At 37.3% G+C, this 19,132-nt stretch overlaps 1 protein-coding gene and 1 non-coding gene across 2 annotated transcripts in view; both read right to left on the reverse strand.

The window, feature by feature from the left end:
- The window catches only part of ITFG1 (integrin alpha FG-GAP repeat containing 1), a 242,724-nt gene that overhangs the window by 148,123 nt on the left and 75,469 nt on the right, over positions 1-19,132 (reverse strand). The window contains exon 7 of the mRNA XM_075537119.1: positions 2,272-2,333. Within this exon, the coding sequence (XP_075393234.1) occupies positions 2,272-2,333 (62 nt within the window). The remainder of the gene's footprint in view (positions 1-2,271; positions 2,334-19,132) is intronic.
- LOC142432805 (U4 spliceosomal RNA) lies at positions 841-981 on the reverse strand. The gene has a single exon (XR_012780914.1). It is a non-coding gene; the product is annotated as a U4 spliceosomal RNA (small nuclear RNA).

The raw sequence follows: 19,132 nt of genomic DNA on the forward strand, positions 1-19,132 counted from the left end.
ATTTGCGGGCACTATACAGGAAATAACCCTTAGTGACCTCCCTCAATCCATGATTGAGGGATAGGAAGAAAGTGCCTACTAAACAGAGTACATTGGAAAGATGCATACAGATGATCAAAGGGATAAACCGAACATGAACAGTTAAAACTTGGTCAGTTGATCCCCCCCCCCCCCCTTCTGATGCACACTGGACCTGATCTGGTTTTCAATATTTCTGTATTTTTGTTTTTATGTGTTCATATTAGGGTTTATCTCAGAGGTGTTATGTCTTTGGGGGTCACTGTCTTGTAGCTGTCTTATGTTTTTCTGTATATGAAACCAAGGATTGATGAACTTATGGGGACAGCAAGTAGGATAAAGGTCTCAGGGGTGGTGGTGGAGGCAGCAGCAGGGTAAAGTGGTGGTGATGGTAGTGGGGGAAAAAGGGAGACAATGTCAAGAAGTCAAGGAAAAAAAGAATGTTTGGAAACTGATTGTGGTAGCCATTGTACAAAACTGTTTGATGTGACTGATATATGGAATGATAAATGTATGAACTCCCTAATAATAATGTATTAAAATATATAAAATGTTTCCTGTCAATTTGTCACTAAGTCAGTGAAGTTTTCCTGTCTCAGTTTGCTTGCCTCCTATGCAGCCTAAAATTTATTTATTAATTTTTTTGGTCCATTTGAAATTTTATTAAAAAAATTTTTTTTTCACTCTTGCCCAGCATACTTCAGTTACTATCAAGCACAAACTTAGGAAAATCAGCTGGAATACTTGTAACTCAAAACGTATACTTAGTATCTAGAACAGCTGTAAAGAAAGCAAATCTTACTTTTAAACCAGGTTATTCAGTCTCCGTGGAGACCGTCAAAAATTGCCTATGCCGACTATATTTCAAGTCGTCATGGCGGGGTATTGGGAAAAGTTTTCAATTAGCAATAATCGTGCCTCGGGTAAACCTCATTGGCTACGATATTGCCACAGTGCAAAGCTTATTTAAAAATTTTTATGTTGTTTTTTATTGTTATTGTTGTAGCCTAAAATTTAAATGAAAGATTTTTCCTCAATTAATTTTGAGAGAAAGAAAAAAATAGAGAATGATATTAATTTGAGGATTTGCTCTCAGTTTAATAAAAACAAGAACAATAAAATGATCTGACAAAGATATATTTTTCTGGTTTAGATGTCTACTTTTCCTTGTATTATGAAAAAAATCAAACTACTTAGTTTAAAAGTAGCTATTAGTAGTTAGAAGCCTTGATCTTCTCTAAACAAAGCTATTCCTCACATCCTACTTTCCCAAATGAAGAAATCTGAATCACAACCAATAAAATGAAGAAATCTGAATCACAACCAATACTACAAATTCATTACTCACTGTGCTATAAGAGATGCCTGAGGATACTTTACAATGTAAGCTTACTTTTCACCAGTGTTTTAATAAAAATCTATGAAAAGTTATGGATTGATTTGATTTGAAAAATGCAACAGAGTAAACGGATAGGAAATAAAAGGCAGAAAATTAAGGGTTGATGAGTTTCTCCTTTGAAACACTTTACGCAGTTCCTGTCCATCTTCACATATACTGCATGAACCAGAGGCACTGCCTCTCACGTTCCAGATGAGGAAAGTGAAGTTGAATACGTGAACGGTAAGTGTACCCGGTCACTAAGGCAGCTAAGTTTATGTGGCCTCAGTGTGCTTGTCTACTGGGATCCTCATTCAAACTTTAAGACTCTTCATCAGTTAATCTCAAGCTAAGAATAAAATAAAATAATGATATCAATTTGAGAATCTATTCTCAGTTAATAACAACAACAACAACTAATTGTTTGAAAAGACTCCTTAATTTTGATCAACTTGGCATTATGTAGTGTCTGTTATTCTTATTTCTTTATACAAGCCTGAAGGCAAGGAGGAAAAATTAGTCTTTTAAAACGCTTTTTCTTCATAAACCATCATGCTGACAAATTAAATGGCAGTAACCTTGCTGAACAGCTGACAGCATAGCAGGGGCCCTGTTAACATGTGCATTAGGGCAGACTGATTGGTTTAATTGGAAGTCATGCTTAAAAACCTGCAGAGGAATTGATGCTGAATGAATCATTTCCTTCAGCAATATTCAGCAAGTTGAATGCGGCAATGCAACCAAAGACTCTTAAAGTTGTTATACTTATTGCTGAAACTAACAGAACAAGTGATTACTTTGGTTTTATTTTCTAAAATTGTGTACTTTTACTGAAAGCCATCTTTTAAAAATGCTTCAAAGAAATGATTTCTTACCAAATTTTCCCATATCTCAAACTGGAAGGAACCAGAAGCAGATAGAGTAGTGAGGAATAAATCTAGAAAGAAAGGAATAAAATTAAAATTCTGAAGTCACTATGATATGTACATTTAAAAACAATAAGAAATGCAATAATTATTAACATAATTCTACTTATACTATTAAATTTTAAAAGACTTGGCCTATCAGTGAAAAGAAAGCAGATGAATATATTAGTGCACTTAAGGAAACTATTTAAAGAAGCATTTGGTAGTAAAACTGTAAAATATTCCTTATTAAGAACAATTATAGAATGATGAAGGCAATAATGTCCAAATGTGCTTTACACAACCGATATATGTATGGATTGTGATAAGAATTGTATGAGCCCCTAATAAAACAATAAAAAAGAACAATTATGTGTTCTAGTTTTTATCTTACATTTTAATTTTATGCTAGATTACAGTAAAAATAATTCTAATCACAGTCACATTTTACTTTCTTATCTATATATCAAAGTGAGCTTTCAGAATTATTTTACATCATAATATTACAGTAGCCAGATATTTAGACTTTTTGGTGAATACACAAGGTATATTTCAAAATATGAATAGAAGAAATGTCTTAATGATAAGTTCCAATAATAAACAATTTTCTTGAAAAATCTAATTATTTTAAATTTTTTTGAAAAATAACACATGACAATTAAATCAAACATTCCTTTAAAGCAAAGGGCTCTGAACTGCAAATATTTCCTAATATGATTGCTTGTAATGGTTGCAAAATAGCAATTTTATGTAGGAAATATGTAAAGTCTTAAAAAGATAGGTTAATTCATAGGAACATTAAAATGACATTCATCTTTTAATTTTTAGAAGTAGACATTATCTAAGGTGAAGTGAAGACCATGAGTAGCTTAAAGAAAAGATTATTTTGTTCCCCTCACTTTAAAAATGTTTAGAAAACTATCACGTAAGTTTTAATACATTTTTATAAAGGCTTCACACAAAAGTTAAGATAATTATGCAAGATATATAATACAGATTTTCACAGACTACTCAGAGTTCAGTGATTTGCTCCCTTTTATAATTACTTGAATCTCACACCCTCACCTCATACTAAATGAAGACATTCCTTAACTCAATACAGCAAAATGGTGCTCCATTTGTTTTCATTGTAGTGCAGGTGCTTTGCTTATACATAGTTATAGTATTTTATGAAGTTGATTTCTTTACTCTATCAACAAATACACTCAAATAAGTGAAAACTCTATGAAAATTTCCAAGTAACATCGAGATTTGTGCAATGAGATACTTACTGGTACTACTCACTCCACGTAGCCTACACATTGAAGTGTCTGATATGTGAATTATATGAGGGGGTACACCTCAAAAATGGAGTTGAGCTTTCACAGCACGCATTTTTCCCGCTAGGCCAGCATCAAGTCACTCTCTCTGAGCTAGTGCACCCAGCGGCTTTGCTTGGGAAGGTTCTCTCTGGTTGCCGTGAATATTTTCATAAAAGCAGCTTGGCGCTAACCTCATTTTTTGTGATGGCCGATTTCACAGAGCAGTGTGTGGCTATGAAATTTCATTTCTTGCTTGGGAAAAATGCCGCTGGAACAGTAGTTATATTGAAGGTAAGTGCTATAGGAAAAATTCGAGTGTATGAGTGGTTTTCTTGTTTCAAAAAAAGTGAAATGTCAATTGGTGAGCAACTTCGTTCGGGACCTCCACGAACTTCCCGAGCAGAAGACACAGGAGAGTATTTCGAGCTCAGGCCAACGGGTCAGAATGTTCATCAAGCTTCCTATTGAGAGCTTCTGAAAGTTTGCATAACAGCTCGCGACATCAAAGGCCTGATTTGTGGCAGACGGGGATTGGGTTTGCCACTGTGTTAGTCTGGATACTTTGGAGAAACAAATCCACAGAAACTCATGTCTAAGAGAGAGTTTTATAGAAAGGGTAAGTGCGCATCAAGAAAACATCCCAACCGAGTGCTGCCCAAGCCCACAAGTTCAACATTAACCCATATGTCCAACACCAATCCACAAAGTCCTCCTCCATCTCACAAAGCAGACACAGTGACGCCAGCCTCAGGAGGAAAGCCGAATCAGTGAATGTGTAAGCAGCTCTGCACTGGCAGGGGTCAGCACCCAGGGCTGCATCGGGGTGAGTCCATGTGGCTTCTCCTTGGGGATGTCTTACACGAAGTGAGCCTTGCAAGCTGAAGCTGAAAACTGCTAAGGCAGCTGCATCCTAGTCTGACCATCAAAAGCAAGAGACCTGAGAACTAGAAAGGTGAGGCTTATGAAGCCATTTGTCCCTCCGCCCTTCAATTAATACCAAATGTGTTTATCGGCCAGGTTGTCACAATAAACTACCTCAGTCACGTGACAATGCACCTGTATACCCGGCTATCTCAATGCACCAGTTTTGGAAAAAAACAGCATGCCTCTCTTGCCCCCTGACTTCTTTTTGTATCGCAAATGAAGAGGGACATGAAAAAGATCACTATTTGATTAAGTAGAAGAGGTAAACAAAAAAAACGAGGGATGTGCTGTAAGCCATCCAAACAGATGAGTTGGAAAAATGTTTCCAAGGATGGAATCACAGATTTGACAGATGTATTAAGTGTAATGGAAAGTACTTTGAAGTTCATATGGTTGTTATGTAAAAAAATACAAATATATAGATTTTGGTGAAAAATTTCACTTTTTTTTGGGGGGGGGAGGAACCTCCTCATATGCCACTGAAATAATTAAATTAAAAAAAAAGTAAAGCAAAACAAAAGATTCACACTTGATCTCATTCATCTGCTTCCTAGATGTTGGGCAAGCTTCTTAGACTGACATGTGATGGTCTCCTAGTAGGTTTCCAGGCTCATTTCCCAGTCCTCCTCCACAGGCTTATGTTTCTGATATAGTCACTTAATTTTATCATAAGCTTCAAAAAGTTCATAGAACATTTCCATTATCCATTTTTCAATGAACATTTTGAAGACCCTTCATACTATTTGTAACCTATTTGTCTTTGTACATGCCTTTCTTTTATCTGCAGCCATCTAGTAAATGAATTCTTCAAAATAAGCTCAAATGTCCCTTAGGCATAGTTTTCCCTCCATTGCTACCTCACTGTGGTAGATATCTGTTGAAGTAGCTTTAAAATGCCCATCATATTCTAGTTTCACGACTGTCCTGGAGGGATCATCCACCCTGGATTCCCTGTGTTTCCAGTTCATATCTGTACCAGTGTACATCCTCTGTTCTAGCCAGATTTGTAAGGTAGAATTTGGATCATGATAGTGGGGTTGGTGGTGGTGGGAGGGGGAGGAAACATTTAGGAACTAGAGGAAAGTTGTATGTTTCATCATTGCTACATCGCACCCTGACTGACTCCTCTTCTCCCAGAGAACCTTCTGTAAGGGGATGTCCAGTGGCCTACAAATGGGCTTCGGGTCTCCACTCTGCATCCCCCCGCTCATTCACAATGATATGATTTTTTGTTCTGATGATCCCTTGGACACCTCGTGATCGCACAGGCTGGTGTGCTTTAGCATGAGAAATTGATTAAGGATTAATAGTCTTAGATATTTCTAAGAATTATTGAGTTTTAATGAAAGCTCTGAGCTATTTTCATCAAGATAGACCCTATATGGCAAAAACATGAGACTAAATGGAATAGATATGAATGATAGTTCAGAAACTCTGAACTACAGAGCAAAGGAGAGAAAAATAGATGGAAAAACAACTAGAAGTGAAACAAAAATGGTGAGCAAGGAAGAAAACAGAACTGTAAATTCTTAGGTGGCTGGACACAGTGTAGACATTCTGAACTTTGCAAGTAGCATTCAATCAGCTCAGTGACCTGATAATCAGGTTCGATTATTCAAGATAAAAAAAGCACTCACTCCGATAAGTTGGCAATCAGAAAGACGTGATCTCTCTGTTCATATAACATAAAATTCTTGTTTTTTTCTCCTGCTCTAGTTCTTTCCTCTCTTCTCTCTCCTTTTCCTTTTAAAAACGTTTCTTCTCTTTTGTTTTTACTTGTATTATCGCCCCTTTGTCATTAAAACTCAATTTAGTATTTTATATTTTCATTGTTACTGTTTCTCCTCATTTTATCACTATCCCACTCAGTGAGAGACAGCAATTGTGCTCATAGCACTGGCCAGTGGGAAAAGGCTACTAGCAGTTCCTGTACCACCAGTTCAGTAACAGTGTCCAGTGTTAAGCCAACTTACTCACAAGCTGCAATGCAAGAACAGTGAACAAAGCCCACACAACCTCATCCTTTATTACATCTACTAAGAAAGAGGTGGTGCGCACCTAAGAAAACATACACATTCAAACAACAATTAAATCTGAGTGCACCATCACCATAATGTCTGAGACAACAATTTCATTTTACATGATGCAGCAAGACAGAGTAGCTCAAACGAGTGACCAGAGTATAGAGCTAAAAAACCTTTCTGAGGAAGAAATGACTTCAGAATCAAAAGAATGATTTTTAGGTAGTTTCAACAAATTGAAAGAAAGATTGAGAAAGGTGCAGACAAAAATAAAGGAAGATATAGACAAAAATTGAGAGAATTTAAGTAAACACTAAAAAATTAAACAAATAAATGAAATTAGAAACCACACAAAAAGAGCAATGGATATCAATTAATATTAAGATATCAGAAATAGATAACACATTGAAAGGGCAAAGGAGAAGTTAATCTACGACATTTAGTGAGATTAAAGATAAATATCTCAACATTAATCAGTTATAAGAAAAGTTAAAAATTAGAAATAAAATAACAACAATAATATGTCTATGAATTATGTATTAACACCCTCAACAGGAGTAACTATGTGCAATCAAAATGAGAAAAAATCTGAGCAAAGAAAATCAGACATGTAAGATACACATGGAAACATTTAGTCCAATGAAGTAATAGAGCATAATCTTTATACCAGAAAAATAAAATGGTGTCTGACTACCATTATTGATCACTCTGAAAGTATTACATTAAGGAAGTTCTTGGATACTGTAAGAGAAAATGTGGAAGACTCAAAAGAATTGAAAAAACAACATCAACTTGTCAAAGACTGATGGAATCCTTGAGATTATGGCTCTTAGTCACTCTTCATGTCTGATATAGACTCATCACTGTACTTCAATTTTACGCCACACAACAAATGGGTTCATAAGGCAAAAAAATATATGAGGGAGGTAAGTAAAATAATCAACCATTTGTAATCAAGAGGGCAGCATTTTGTTTTCTTTACATGAAGTTGTAATGCATATTGATGGTTGTAATTTGTTTGTTTGGTTTTTTTTAGCCTGCAAACAGATTTTTATAATTGCTGTAAATACTGAACAGGCAAAAGTTGTGAGATAGATACAAGGGGGCTTCAAATAATTTGTGGGAAACTTCCATTATTTTCAGATTTGTTTAGAGTCATCACTGGGGCTTTTTCTTGCTTCTGGTTCCTTTGGTGGTCTGCTTTTGCACCTGCATGACCAGGTCCAGGGCCTTCTTGAAAGCTTGCAGGTAATTGGGAAGCATGTCTACAGTGGGTTCTGCTTTGTTCTCAATTTTCTCCAGGTTGTAGTCTGGCTGCTTGGCCATCTCGGGAGAGCTTAAGTCAGGTTGGCCCTTGCTGTGAGCAGAAGACGTTCTAGGAGTCTCAGGGAGGAGGCACCGCAATGGAAACCAGATTGCGATAGTTCTCCAACATCACATTCTGATATAAGGTCTTCTGATCAGAGTTCAGGAGCTGCCATTCCTCCCAGGTGAACTTTATAGCCACATCATTGAATGTCAGTGATTCCAGCCTGGGACACTCAGGCTGCACCTTCTCCATTTGTTTCTTTTTTAAAAGTTTTATTGACATATAATTCACATATCATACAATTCAATATTTCAATCATATTAAAAAGAATTGCTCAATCATCACCATAATCAATTTTAGAATATTTTCTTCTTTCATATACTAATTGTTATTAGCTCACCATTTTCCCACAACCCCCCCTGCGATACCCTAAGAAACCATTAATCTAGTTACTGTCTCTAGAGATTTACCTATTCTAGATTTCATATTTAGGAAAATATACAAAAAAAAACCCACCACTACTACCAAAATAAAACAGAAAAACATTTAAAAATGTTAAAAACCAGAAAAAATTTTAATTGGGTAAACAGGGAGATCAAATAAGGTTTTACATTCTTTTTTCTAAAATTCGTTTTATTGGGGGCTCGTACAATTCTTATCACAATTCATATATACATCCATCGTGTAAAGAACATATGTACATTTGGTGCCATCATCATTCTCAAAACATTTGCCTTCCACTTGAGCCCCTAATATCAACTGCTCATGTTCCCCTCCCTCCCCACTCTCCCCTACTTCATGAACCCTTCATAACCCATATATTGTTATTATTTTGTCTTATGTTACACTGTCTGACGTCTCCCCCTGCCCTCTTCTCTGCTGTTCATCCCCCACGGAGGAGGCTATACGTAGATTCTTGTAATCAGTTCCCCCTTTCTATCTCACATTCCCGCCACCCCCCAGACATCGCCACTCTCACCACTGGTCCTGAAGGGATCATCTCTCCTGGATTCCCTGTGTTTTCAGTTACTATTTGTACCAATGTACATTCTCGGGTGTAGCCAGATTTGTAAGGTAGAATTGGGAACATGATAGTGGGGGAGAGGAAGTATTTAAGAACTAGAGGAAAGTTATATGTTTCTTTGTGCTACCCTGCACCCTGACTGGCTCACCTCCTCTCCACAACCCTTCAGTAAAGGGGTGTCTTGTTGGCTGCCTATGGGCTTTGAGTCTCCACTCTGCACTCACATATTTACAATGATATGATTTTTTTGTTTCTGGATACTTGATACCTGGTCCCTTCTACACCTTGTGTTCACACTGGCTGGTGTCTTTCTTCCATATGGGCTTTGTTGCTTTTGAACTAGATGGGCACTTGTTTATCTTCAAGGCCCCAAGACCCCAGATGCTATATCTTTTGATAGCCGGGAACCATCAGCTTTCTTCACCACATTTGCTTATGAACACGTTTGTCTTCATTGATTGTACCAGGAAGGTGATGTCTGATAACTGGTTCCTTCTACACCTCGTGGTCAACATTCTAACCTAACTGTATCTGCAATAGTCTACTCGTCCGTAGATGCTGAGGTCCTAGGGACTATGCCTGCAGAGAACCCCTCTGGCTTACGGTCAGAGAGAAGTCACTGGAGGCTTACTCCATATAATTTAAAATGGGTCAAAAAGAGTGCTCAAATGATGTTATTCCACTTTAACTTAAGTATATCCGCCACAATAAACTTTACAATACTCTGTCTGATAACTCTCAACTATGGTTAGATGGGATTCACCTGAAGCTAAATCCATGTGGGGACCTTGAAAAAGGATTCTGGGCTTCCACTGACATTCATACCAAAAATCATAACCAAACACTGCCACTGAGTCAATGCTGACTCATAGTGACTCCCTGTGGTATCCGAGACTCTAACTGTTTCCGCCAGTAGAAAGCCCAGTCTTGCTCCAGTGGAACTCTCCTCAGTCCTCTGCAAACCAGGTGTTCTGGTTTGCAGGTTCCCCAGGTTTGATATGAATTACAACTCCATATAAAGAAAATAAAATGCTGCCTTCTTGATCACAAATGGTTGATTTAAGTGCTGACAGCATTCTCTTCTTTAGATCTGAATTATGTTATTTAGATTTAGATTACATTATTTACAATTCTTGGATCACACAGGCTGGTGTGCTTCAAGTTGATGTCTCACTTAGTGGCTACTTGTTTGAAGACAAGCATTTATGACTCCAGGAAGCTATTCTTTCAGATCGTCAGGGACCACTTAGTTTCGTTGACATACTTTGTGCTAGCACCCATATCTTTAGAAATCTCTTCATGGAAGCAAACATCAGAAACGAATTGGTCTTAGATTGGGGCTAGAATTATATGTGAGCCCCAAATTCTTTCATATATCTATGTTTTATATATATATATATGGTTTACTTTAGAGACACCGTTTCATGTTAGAGAACATTATCAATCATTCCCCAGGCCATAAAATAATTAATTCTATTGATAGTGTCATTAATTTAGTAGACATAAAGGAAGTATTGAACTGGGCAAATTGGCTGCAAAAGACTGCTTTCACATGTTAGAAAGAAAAAAATGCCACTTCGAGGGCTGTAATATGTTTGAGACAAGTCATGCTATGCTTAATCGTTTCCTATGTTTGGGAAAGATAATGAATAAGAAAGATCATAGAAGAATTGAGGCCTTTAAATTATGGTAGTGGTGAAGAATATGGAATATGCCATGGATTACCAGACGAAGGAACAAATCTATCTTGGAAGGACGTCCAGAATGCTTTGTAGAAACAAGATGGCAAGACTTTGTGTTAAGTACTGTGTAATGCTATCAGGAGGAGACAGTTCCTGGAGAAGAAAATTGTGTTTGGTAATGTAGAAAGTCACTGTGGAAATGGCCTTGGGGCCACATCTGACCTGATCTGTCTACAGAATGGGGAAGGAGAATCCAACAACACATGTCTACAGATAATTCCTAAGACGTAGAGGTATACATGTTTCCAGACTCCAACCTTTATCCTCGATGGCTGTGGGATTTTGTACTTGCTTCTGATATGTCTTAGTTGTACCAAGAGACAGGACAAATATGACCATCCCCTCATTAGAGTATTGTACAGCTTCCATGTTCCCACTCATTCAGTGGCAGGTACAAAAACTGTGGATATAAAAGCTATACCAACAATTCCTGAAAGGAGGATGACCCTCACCTTGATAACTGACACAGTTGCAACAACAAGGGGATCTAATGTGGTCCTGATTGTGAGGATGGTTCAGGAATGAGTAGTGTTTTGCTCTGCTGCACACAGGGTTGCTTCAAGTTATAAATGACTTAATAACATCTAACAACAAACTCTGTATGTAACATTATAAACATAGTTCTCTTACAGTAGAAACAAGCATAGGAAACCACATTCACTATCATTTAGATTTTAATCCATAGCAATCCTACAGGACAGACAGAACTGCCCCAGCGAGTTTTCAAGGCTATAAAATATCCTTACAGGAGAGTGTCATTACTTTCTCCCTCAGAATGGCTGGTGAGTTTAGAACCTTGAACCTTTTAGTTAGCTACTAAGTGCTTTAGCAACAATGTAACCAGGGCTCCTAGAAGCAATTATAATAGTAATTAATTATGAAATGGAACTGAATATAAACTGTACTAATGCTTATTTTCAGATAGCTACAGAAAATAATTTAAGGAGCATAATGTTAACCCCAAAAGTACATGTTTACAATATGCAAATTTAGACAGCTATAATGCATTTAGTACACATCATGTTGTTACTGTGAGGTTCTGAGTCCGTTGCACCTCAAAGCTACCCTACTAAACAGAAGAAAACTGTCCCATAGGGTTTCCTAGGCTAAAATTTTTACAGGAGTAGACTGCCATGTCATTTCCCACTGAATGGCTGGCCAGTTCTAACAGAAGACTTTGTGGTTAGCAGTTAAGTACGTAACTACTAAAGCTTCTACTGTATACAGTATAATGACAATATTAAAACTTTATTTTTCTCGATCTTCTCGGCTGTTGTAATAGCAGAATGTTATTTAAAGGTCATGTTAAAAGTGCTGTTTAGTAAGAAGTTTGACCTTTCTTTTTAATGTCAATGAATTTTATATGAAAATTGAAACTTTTGCACTTAGGTTATTTAGGTTTATTTAAATAAATAAATATATACCAAATAAAAAGAGTAAAATGGCTCCTTAAGCCACATATAAAAGCCCTAATGCTGTTTCATAATTTTGTCATAATTTACAGATTATAAATAATTTATGAAATGGCAAAATAATCCCATGGAACTAATTAAAATACCTTCACCCTAAATAAAAAATTCACTAGGAAGAATGAGGCCCAATATACAAGGCATGGACTTACTAAAACCATGCTATTTTCCCTTAGCATAGACTACTTTTAGATTACCAAATGCCTACCAAATGCAGATGCTCCCCTTTCACAATGACAATGGGAGGAATACTGCAGACAGTGAAACAAGCTTAACTGTGGTAGATCATTAAAAGGAAAAGCATTTAAATTCTTTAGACATTATCCCAAAGTTATATAGCAAATAAAGGTATGGTTATTTAAGAAAATCTACTAAACATGGGTTTTAAGAAGAGTGAACAGTTGAACCACAATCTGCTCTCTCCCTTACCACTGCCATTGTGATGCAATTCTACTCTACGCCAGGTGGATGCATCCAAAAACCTAGATGCCAAGAGCCATGGTATCTTTTTTTTTAAGAGCTATGGTATCTTTGCAGGAAGGGTAACCAACATTTCTCATTGACTAAGATCTGTGTTGCAGATGAAAATTTTGAGCAAGTGCAGCCAAGAGGTTGTGGACTCCCTTTTCTCCAGCTCCCACTTACAGGATGGAGACTCCACCTAAGGCATGGCCTTGATTGCCCCTCCCCTGTTGTACACAGGCAGAGAGACCATGCTGTGAACATCAAGCTGAAAGCTGAGGCTACAGTGCCACTCAGCAACTCGCTTCTAAACTAGCATGTCACTCAGAAAGAAGCACGTTATTTCTGTGCTCAGTTCTGGAGTCGTGGTGCGGAGATTTTGCACAGGAGGAGAAAAAGCTTTAAAACAGAGAGGTCCAAGTTCTTCCTTAAAGAAGTGACTTTATTTAAAACATAATGTGAGAAAGCTTTAGCCTAAAACCCCCAATTCCATGCATTGCCATCCCTACTCATAACAACCCTAGATGACAGGGTAGAACTGCCACAGTATAAAAGGCAGTGCGTTTCCAATACTGAAACTACTACACCAGGGCTCCTTTTGAACCTAAAGGTGTTCATACAAAATCAAAGGATGTTTGAAGGTAAGCAATTAAGAAGAAGCTGTGAGTTTCAAAAAAGATAAAAGCTAAACCATAAGCCAGATAGTTCACCAGAGAGTACCAGGGAAAGAGTTTGAAAACGTCAGGGTCTGTAGTGGTACAGCTTTTGCAATGCCAAACAGGTGACACCCTTGCTTGCTGCTAGCTCACTTTACTTGTCAAGTCACTTTTATGTGACAATTGCTGGGATGGTTTTGGAGATCTGAAGCCCCGTGTGTTAGGCAAGGTTGACTACAGAAACAAATGCAGTTGACACTGATCTATGGATAAGAAAGAGCTTTTTATCAAGAAGTAATTACATATCAAGAAAGTATCCCATCTGAGTCCAACCAAGCTCCTAAGTCTGATATTAATCCAAAAGTCCCTCATCAGACTCAGATAGCCACATGCAATGATGAAAAATGCAGGAAGATCACAGGCCAGTGGGTACAGAGTCACGTAGATCCAAGGTGGAAAAGTGGCAGGGCTGTGGCAGCTTTCAGGATGAGTGAGAAAGTCCAAGCAGGCAAGAAGGCAACGTGGCAGAGAAAGGGAAGGTTCTCAGGGTCCTCCTTATGCGAAGGCCACACCTCTAAGGCGGTACCATAAGGATGTGACCTGAATGACAAGCTGGATACCACCCCTACAGTGTTAGTTACATATCTTCAAGTTGACATACAATTATCTAATTACCAAACCCAGGCTTTGTGTCCAAGAGCTATAAAATATAAAAGTCCGGACCTTTCTCTGGGGTTAAGGAGACTAGATCCTCTTGTGCCATTCAGGGCTTTGCATCAGTAAGTAATTCCTTAAAAAATATCTTCTATTACCATCATGGAGTTGCCACCTTCCTTCTTCAGACTAACAGTACCTTTCAACAAATCTCACGTCCTAGCTCAAACTCTGACTGACCTAAAAAACTACCCCTGCAAAGGAGCCTGACTTTAATTTTTTCAGATTATGGAGCAAATTATGCCCTAAGGTACTATAAAAAGTAATAAAGCAATTAGCTCATAATTAGTGGAACCTGATAGCTGGGTGTGATCATGGAAAAAGTCAGACACCTGTTTAACCACAGCAATCCCTGGGTGACCATGCTCATACCTTTTGAAGGACGATGGGAAAATACCTCACACTGAATTAGTCCAGCTAGTCACTAAACAGGCAAGAAAGCCAAGGAGGATAATTAGCTTCGGAGTGACGGGTGAGTAGAATCCAGAACTACTACAACATATCATTATAATAACAAATCTGACTCCATTGATGTTTGCTTGCTGACAGGTTTTAAGTTATCTCCCGTCCCAGATGCCTCAAATCTGGGCAAGCTGATAAACCCAGGTGCTTTACTCCTTCAGTACTGACAGGATAATCAAAACATGTCTGTCAAAACATGCCTCTGCCTGCACAGACTCTCATCCAGGGCCTACCCTTGAACCACAGTGAAAACCCCAAGGCATTCTCCTTTCTCTACTTTCTCAGGCCATTTTCAGACCAGCTTGGGAGGGCATGCTCCATTCGCTCTTTCCAGAAAGCTTTACTTTGGGAATAAACTTTTTCATATTCTTTTAGTGTGTGTGTGTGTGTGTGTGTGTGTGTGCGCCATGTCCCAAAATAGAAATTATATTGTAGGTGGAAGATGGCCACAAACATTTTCTAAAATGTACAATTTTCAATAAAAAATCTTTACATATGTAGAGAAACACAAAAGTTATCTCTACACAAAAAGGATGCAAAACTGTGAAAGAGATCGGCGATAAGATTTAACAGAAAAATTTCAGAGTAGTCATCATAAATATGTTCAAAGAATTATAGGAAACTATGCTTACAGAAGATAGGTCTGATGAAAATCTCATCAATAGATTATCAATAACGAAATAGGAATTTACATAAGTAAATCTTGGAGTTGAAAAGTACATACTATATATACTCGTGTATAAGTACATACTGTATATGCTCGTGTATAAAATTGGGGTTCAGCTTATACACGGGTCAGCGGTACCCCAGCAAGGTGTAACATCTCGCTGGGGCTCCCCGAGGTAACAGGACAAGCGTCCGTTATCTCGCGGGTGATTGCTGTTTCTCCGATGTTCATTCAAAGCCCTGCTAACACTGCAGGGCTTTGAATGTTTGTTTACTCACATCTAACCAATCAGAGCCATCCTATGACTTGGACGGCTCCAATTCGTAGAAGCACCCGTAGTGATTCACTTAATGCCTGGCAGCTGAACTGGTAAGGATGTGTCTGTGTCTGTGCTCCGTCTCTCCCTTCTGGTCTCTGTGTTAATTCACATCCTGCATCCCCTACCCGAACTTCCCCCCCCTCCTGGCTAACACTTAGGGGGGGGGGGCATTAACATGAAAGTTCTTTTTCAAAGTCTTATTTTTTTTTATCCTATTAGAAATGGATATTCTTGAGCCAAAACGCCATGAGGCTGGTTTCAAAATGAAGGTAGTGTCAAGAGCAGAAGAGAGTAATAACTGTATTGAAAGTAGGGAATTCTTTGTTGACGAAAAGCAAGTGAGGGAGTGGCGGAAAATGAAGGCTGACTTGGAACAGATTCCTAAAGCTAAAAAAGCTTGTTGTGGTTTTACATCTTTTTATGGGTTATGGAGTGTCGTCAAAATGGTTACTGCGTAACATGCGTGGGAATCTGCATACGTGCTCTACAAAAGGCTAAGGATGACAATTATAAAGCACTAGGCATTGAAAAATTTATTGCGTCAGCAGGATGGTGTACTGCTTCATGAATAGGTTTAGCCTACTATGTTTGAGACAAAGAACAAAGATTTCCCAGAAGACCTTGAAGAAAAATTGTCATTCCAGTCATTTATTATAAAACAAAGAAGGATTTATAATTATGACCTGGCAGATATTGGGAATATGGATGAAACTGCCATGACTTTTGATCTTCCAAGCAACAGAACTGTGGAAAGTTTAGGAGAAAAAACATTTTTCTCAAAACCACAGGAAATGAAAAAAATCACTTTACAGTTGTTCTATCATGTTTGGCTAATGGAACAAGCTGTGTTCTATCATTATTGTTAAAAGAAAGACCTTGCCTAAAAAGATCAATTTCCCACCAAGAATTACTGTGCGTGCACATGTTAAAGGCTGGATGGATGAAGACGGAACAAAAAATGGCTGGAAGAAATTTGGATCCGACGACCAGGAACAGCCTTAAAGAAAAAACCATCGTTACTTGTGTATCGGATGACATAAAAAAATTGGCAAAATCTAGTAAAGTTACTTTAGCCATTATTCCAGGTGGGCTTACATCTGTACTGCAGCCTCTGGATGTATCTTTGAATAAGCCTTTTAAAGACCGTGTGCGAAGGATGTGGCATGAATGGATGTCATCTGGTCAAGCCCGACTAACAAAAGGAGGAAATCTCATGAAGCCTGACATAGAGTTAATAGCAAAGTGGGTTCGCGATGCATGGGAAGACATTCCAGAAGACACGGTGTGACGTGCCTTCCAGAAATGTAGTATTAGTAATGCTACGGATGGCAGTGAAGACTGCGCTTTGTATGAAAATGACAGCAGTGATGGTGATGATGGCGATCTCAGTGAGGACAGCGTCTATGATGACCTCACACCAGCTGAAGCTCTGCATTGGGATATGGATGATGATGAGGAATCCAGTTTTGAAGGATTTTAACTCTTTACATTTTAGCTTGGCTGCTGATTGAGTTCAGGGAATAGTACTCGTAAGGTATTATTGTTTTTGTTGAACCTATTTTCCACTTACTGTGCTGGTTTACTACTGTTAAATGACTTGTTCTTTTATTATGTTTTAGATTTAAAATAAATATTTAAATACATTACCCCACTGATGTCTCAATTTTTAGTAATTTTATTTTCATTTGTTTTGATTATTGAAACTCACCAATAGCTTATGTAGTTTCCACCCTAGGCTTATATTCGAGTCAATCAGTTTTCCTGGTTTCCCAGGTAATAATTAGGTACCTCGGCTTATACTCGGGTCGGCTTATATTTGAGTACATACGGTATATTGAAATAATGTGATTATAGGATCTTAACAGTAAATGTGAACTGGCAGAAGGAAGAATTAGAGAACATGAATACAGATCAATATGGATTATGCAGACTGAAGAACAGAGAGGGAAAAATAATGACGAAAAGCAAAAAAAAAAAGACCAAGAGTCTCAGAAAAAGTAGGATACCTACAACTAAACCAACATGCAGGCAATAGGTGCTCTAGCGGGCCAGGAGAGATAATGGAGCAAGAAAAATACATGAGGACAGAAAAATCAAATATACTGAAAGCTCATAATCTACATAACAAGGAAGCAGAAAGAAAATGGTCCATCAAAAATTCTACATTCAGCAAAAATAATTTTTAAAAATGAAGGCTGCCAAAGCTGAGAGAGTGTATTGCTAACATACTTGCTTATAAGGAAGTCCTGCAGGTTCAAATTATTGACCTCAGAAAACAAATTGCACCGCTAAAATTAGGCTTGAACAACAACACAAAGAGGCTGACAGCTAACTGAGTCGACGTTGACTCACAGCAACCCTAAAATTCAAAGCATAACTGCTCCATCACCAGGGCTCCATGCTCATAAAAGACAATAGGAATACACTGAGAATTAGAAATTACAGAAACAAAATTAAAATGATAAATACTGTAAATATATAGTTGGTCTCCTTTCATCTTAGATGAGAATTATTTTCTCCTTGCATTAAATTTTTTAATTTATTCATTTTTAAAAATAAAAATGTGAGATTGTAATATAAATAAGTAAAATACATATGGCAAAAATAACACAAAAAGGGCAAATGAAATTTAGCTATGTAGGAATTTTTTAATCACACTGCAATTAGTACATATATTATTAGATACTTTTAGATTTATGTGGTAAACCCTAGAGCAGCCTCTAAAAGCAACAAAAATGGAATATATAAGAACATATATGTATATTATATGCATATATACATACCCTTTCGTAGAGGTATATGTGTATAAATACAATAAAAACTCGTTAAAAAATTTAACATGTTGCACTAGTAAATATTCAGTTAATGTAAAAGAAAAAAAGTAAAGATGGAATAGAGGAGCAAAACTAGATGAGACATGGCAGATGTAAGTCCAAGTATATCAAAATAACATTAAATAACAATGGATTAAACAACTTGATCGAAAGACAGAATTTATCAGACAGGATGAAAAGTGACTATTACATGGAAAGATTTTAATGTTTCTTCCAAGCACTTGAGATCATGTACATGGCAAAGGATATCTTATTTGTGTGGTAAGGTCATAGCTGAGACATCCAGTTCATTTACATGGATGCATGCTTTTAGATAAAGGTGGAAAAAATTGAAGATAGTGATGAAATCAGACATTGGTTCAGCATACACTACTGTTAACAATGACATGGTAACAGAGAAGTTTACATAGCTGAAGCCTGTCTTGATGTTTAAAATCTGTATTTAGATATGATTTCTGTATGGGAAATCAATAGTAATTGAAAGGCGGATAAATGTTGCAAACAGTACTGAACGGTGATAATTACAGAAAGAAAGGAAGGCCAAATAGTGCTCAAAAGTAGAGTACTTCAGGGTATTAGTTTAAAAAAGTCAATAATGAAATATGATACCCTATTCTCTTAAAAGATATATAAAGAGTATGACTGCATATATTACATTATGCATAAAGATTAATCAGGGATAAGGCAAGTATATATTCATTATATGAAGTGAAATGAAAAAATACCATTCAAGTATAATTAAAGTACAGCATAATCTTGAGCATATAAATTCTAAAGCAAGCTTATTGTCCTCAAGTCAATTACTACACAAAACAACCCTATAAGACAGAAAAGAACCATCCAGAGACTTGAGATTTTATTGGAACAAAAAGTCTTATACTTTTCCTTAGAGTGGCTGATGTTCACAAACTCCCGGTCTTGCGGTAA

This window comes from Tenrec ecaudatus, chromosome 18 (assembly GCF_050624435.1).
Source record: "Tenrec ecaudatus isolate mTenEca1 chromosome 18, mTenEca1.hap1, whole genome shotgun sequence".
NCBI lineage: Eukaryota > Metazoa > Chordata > Mammalia > Afrosoricida > Tenrecidae > Tenrec > Tenrec ecaudatus.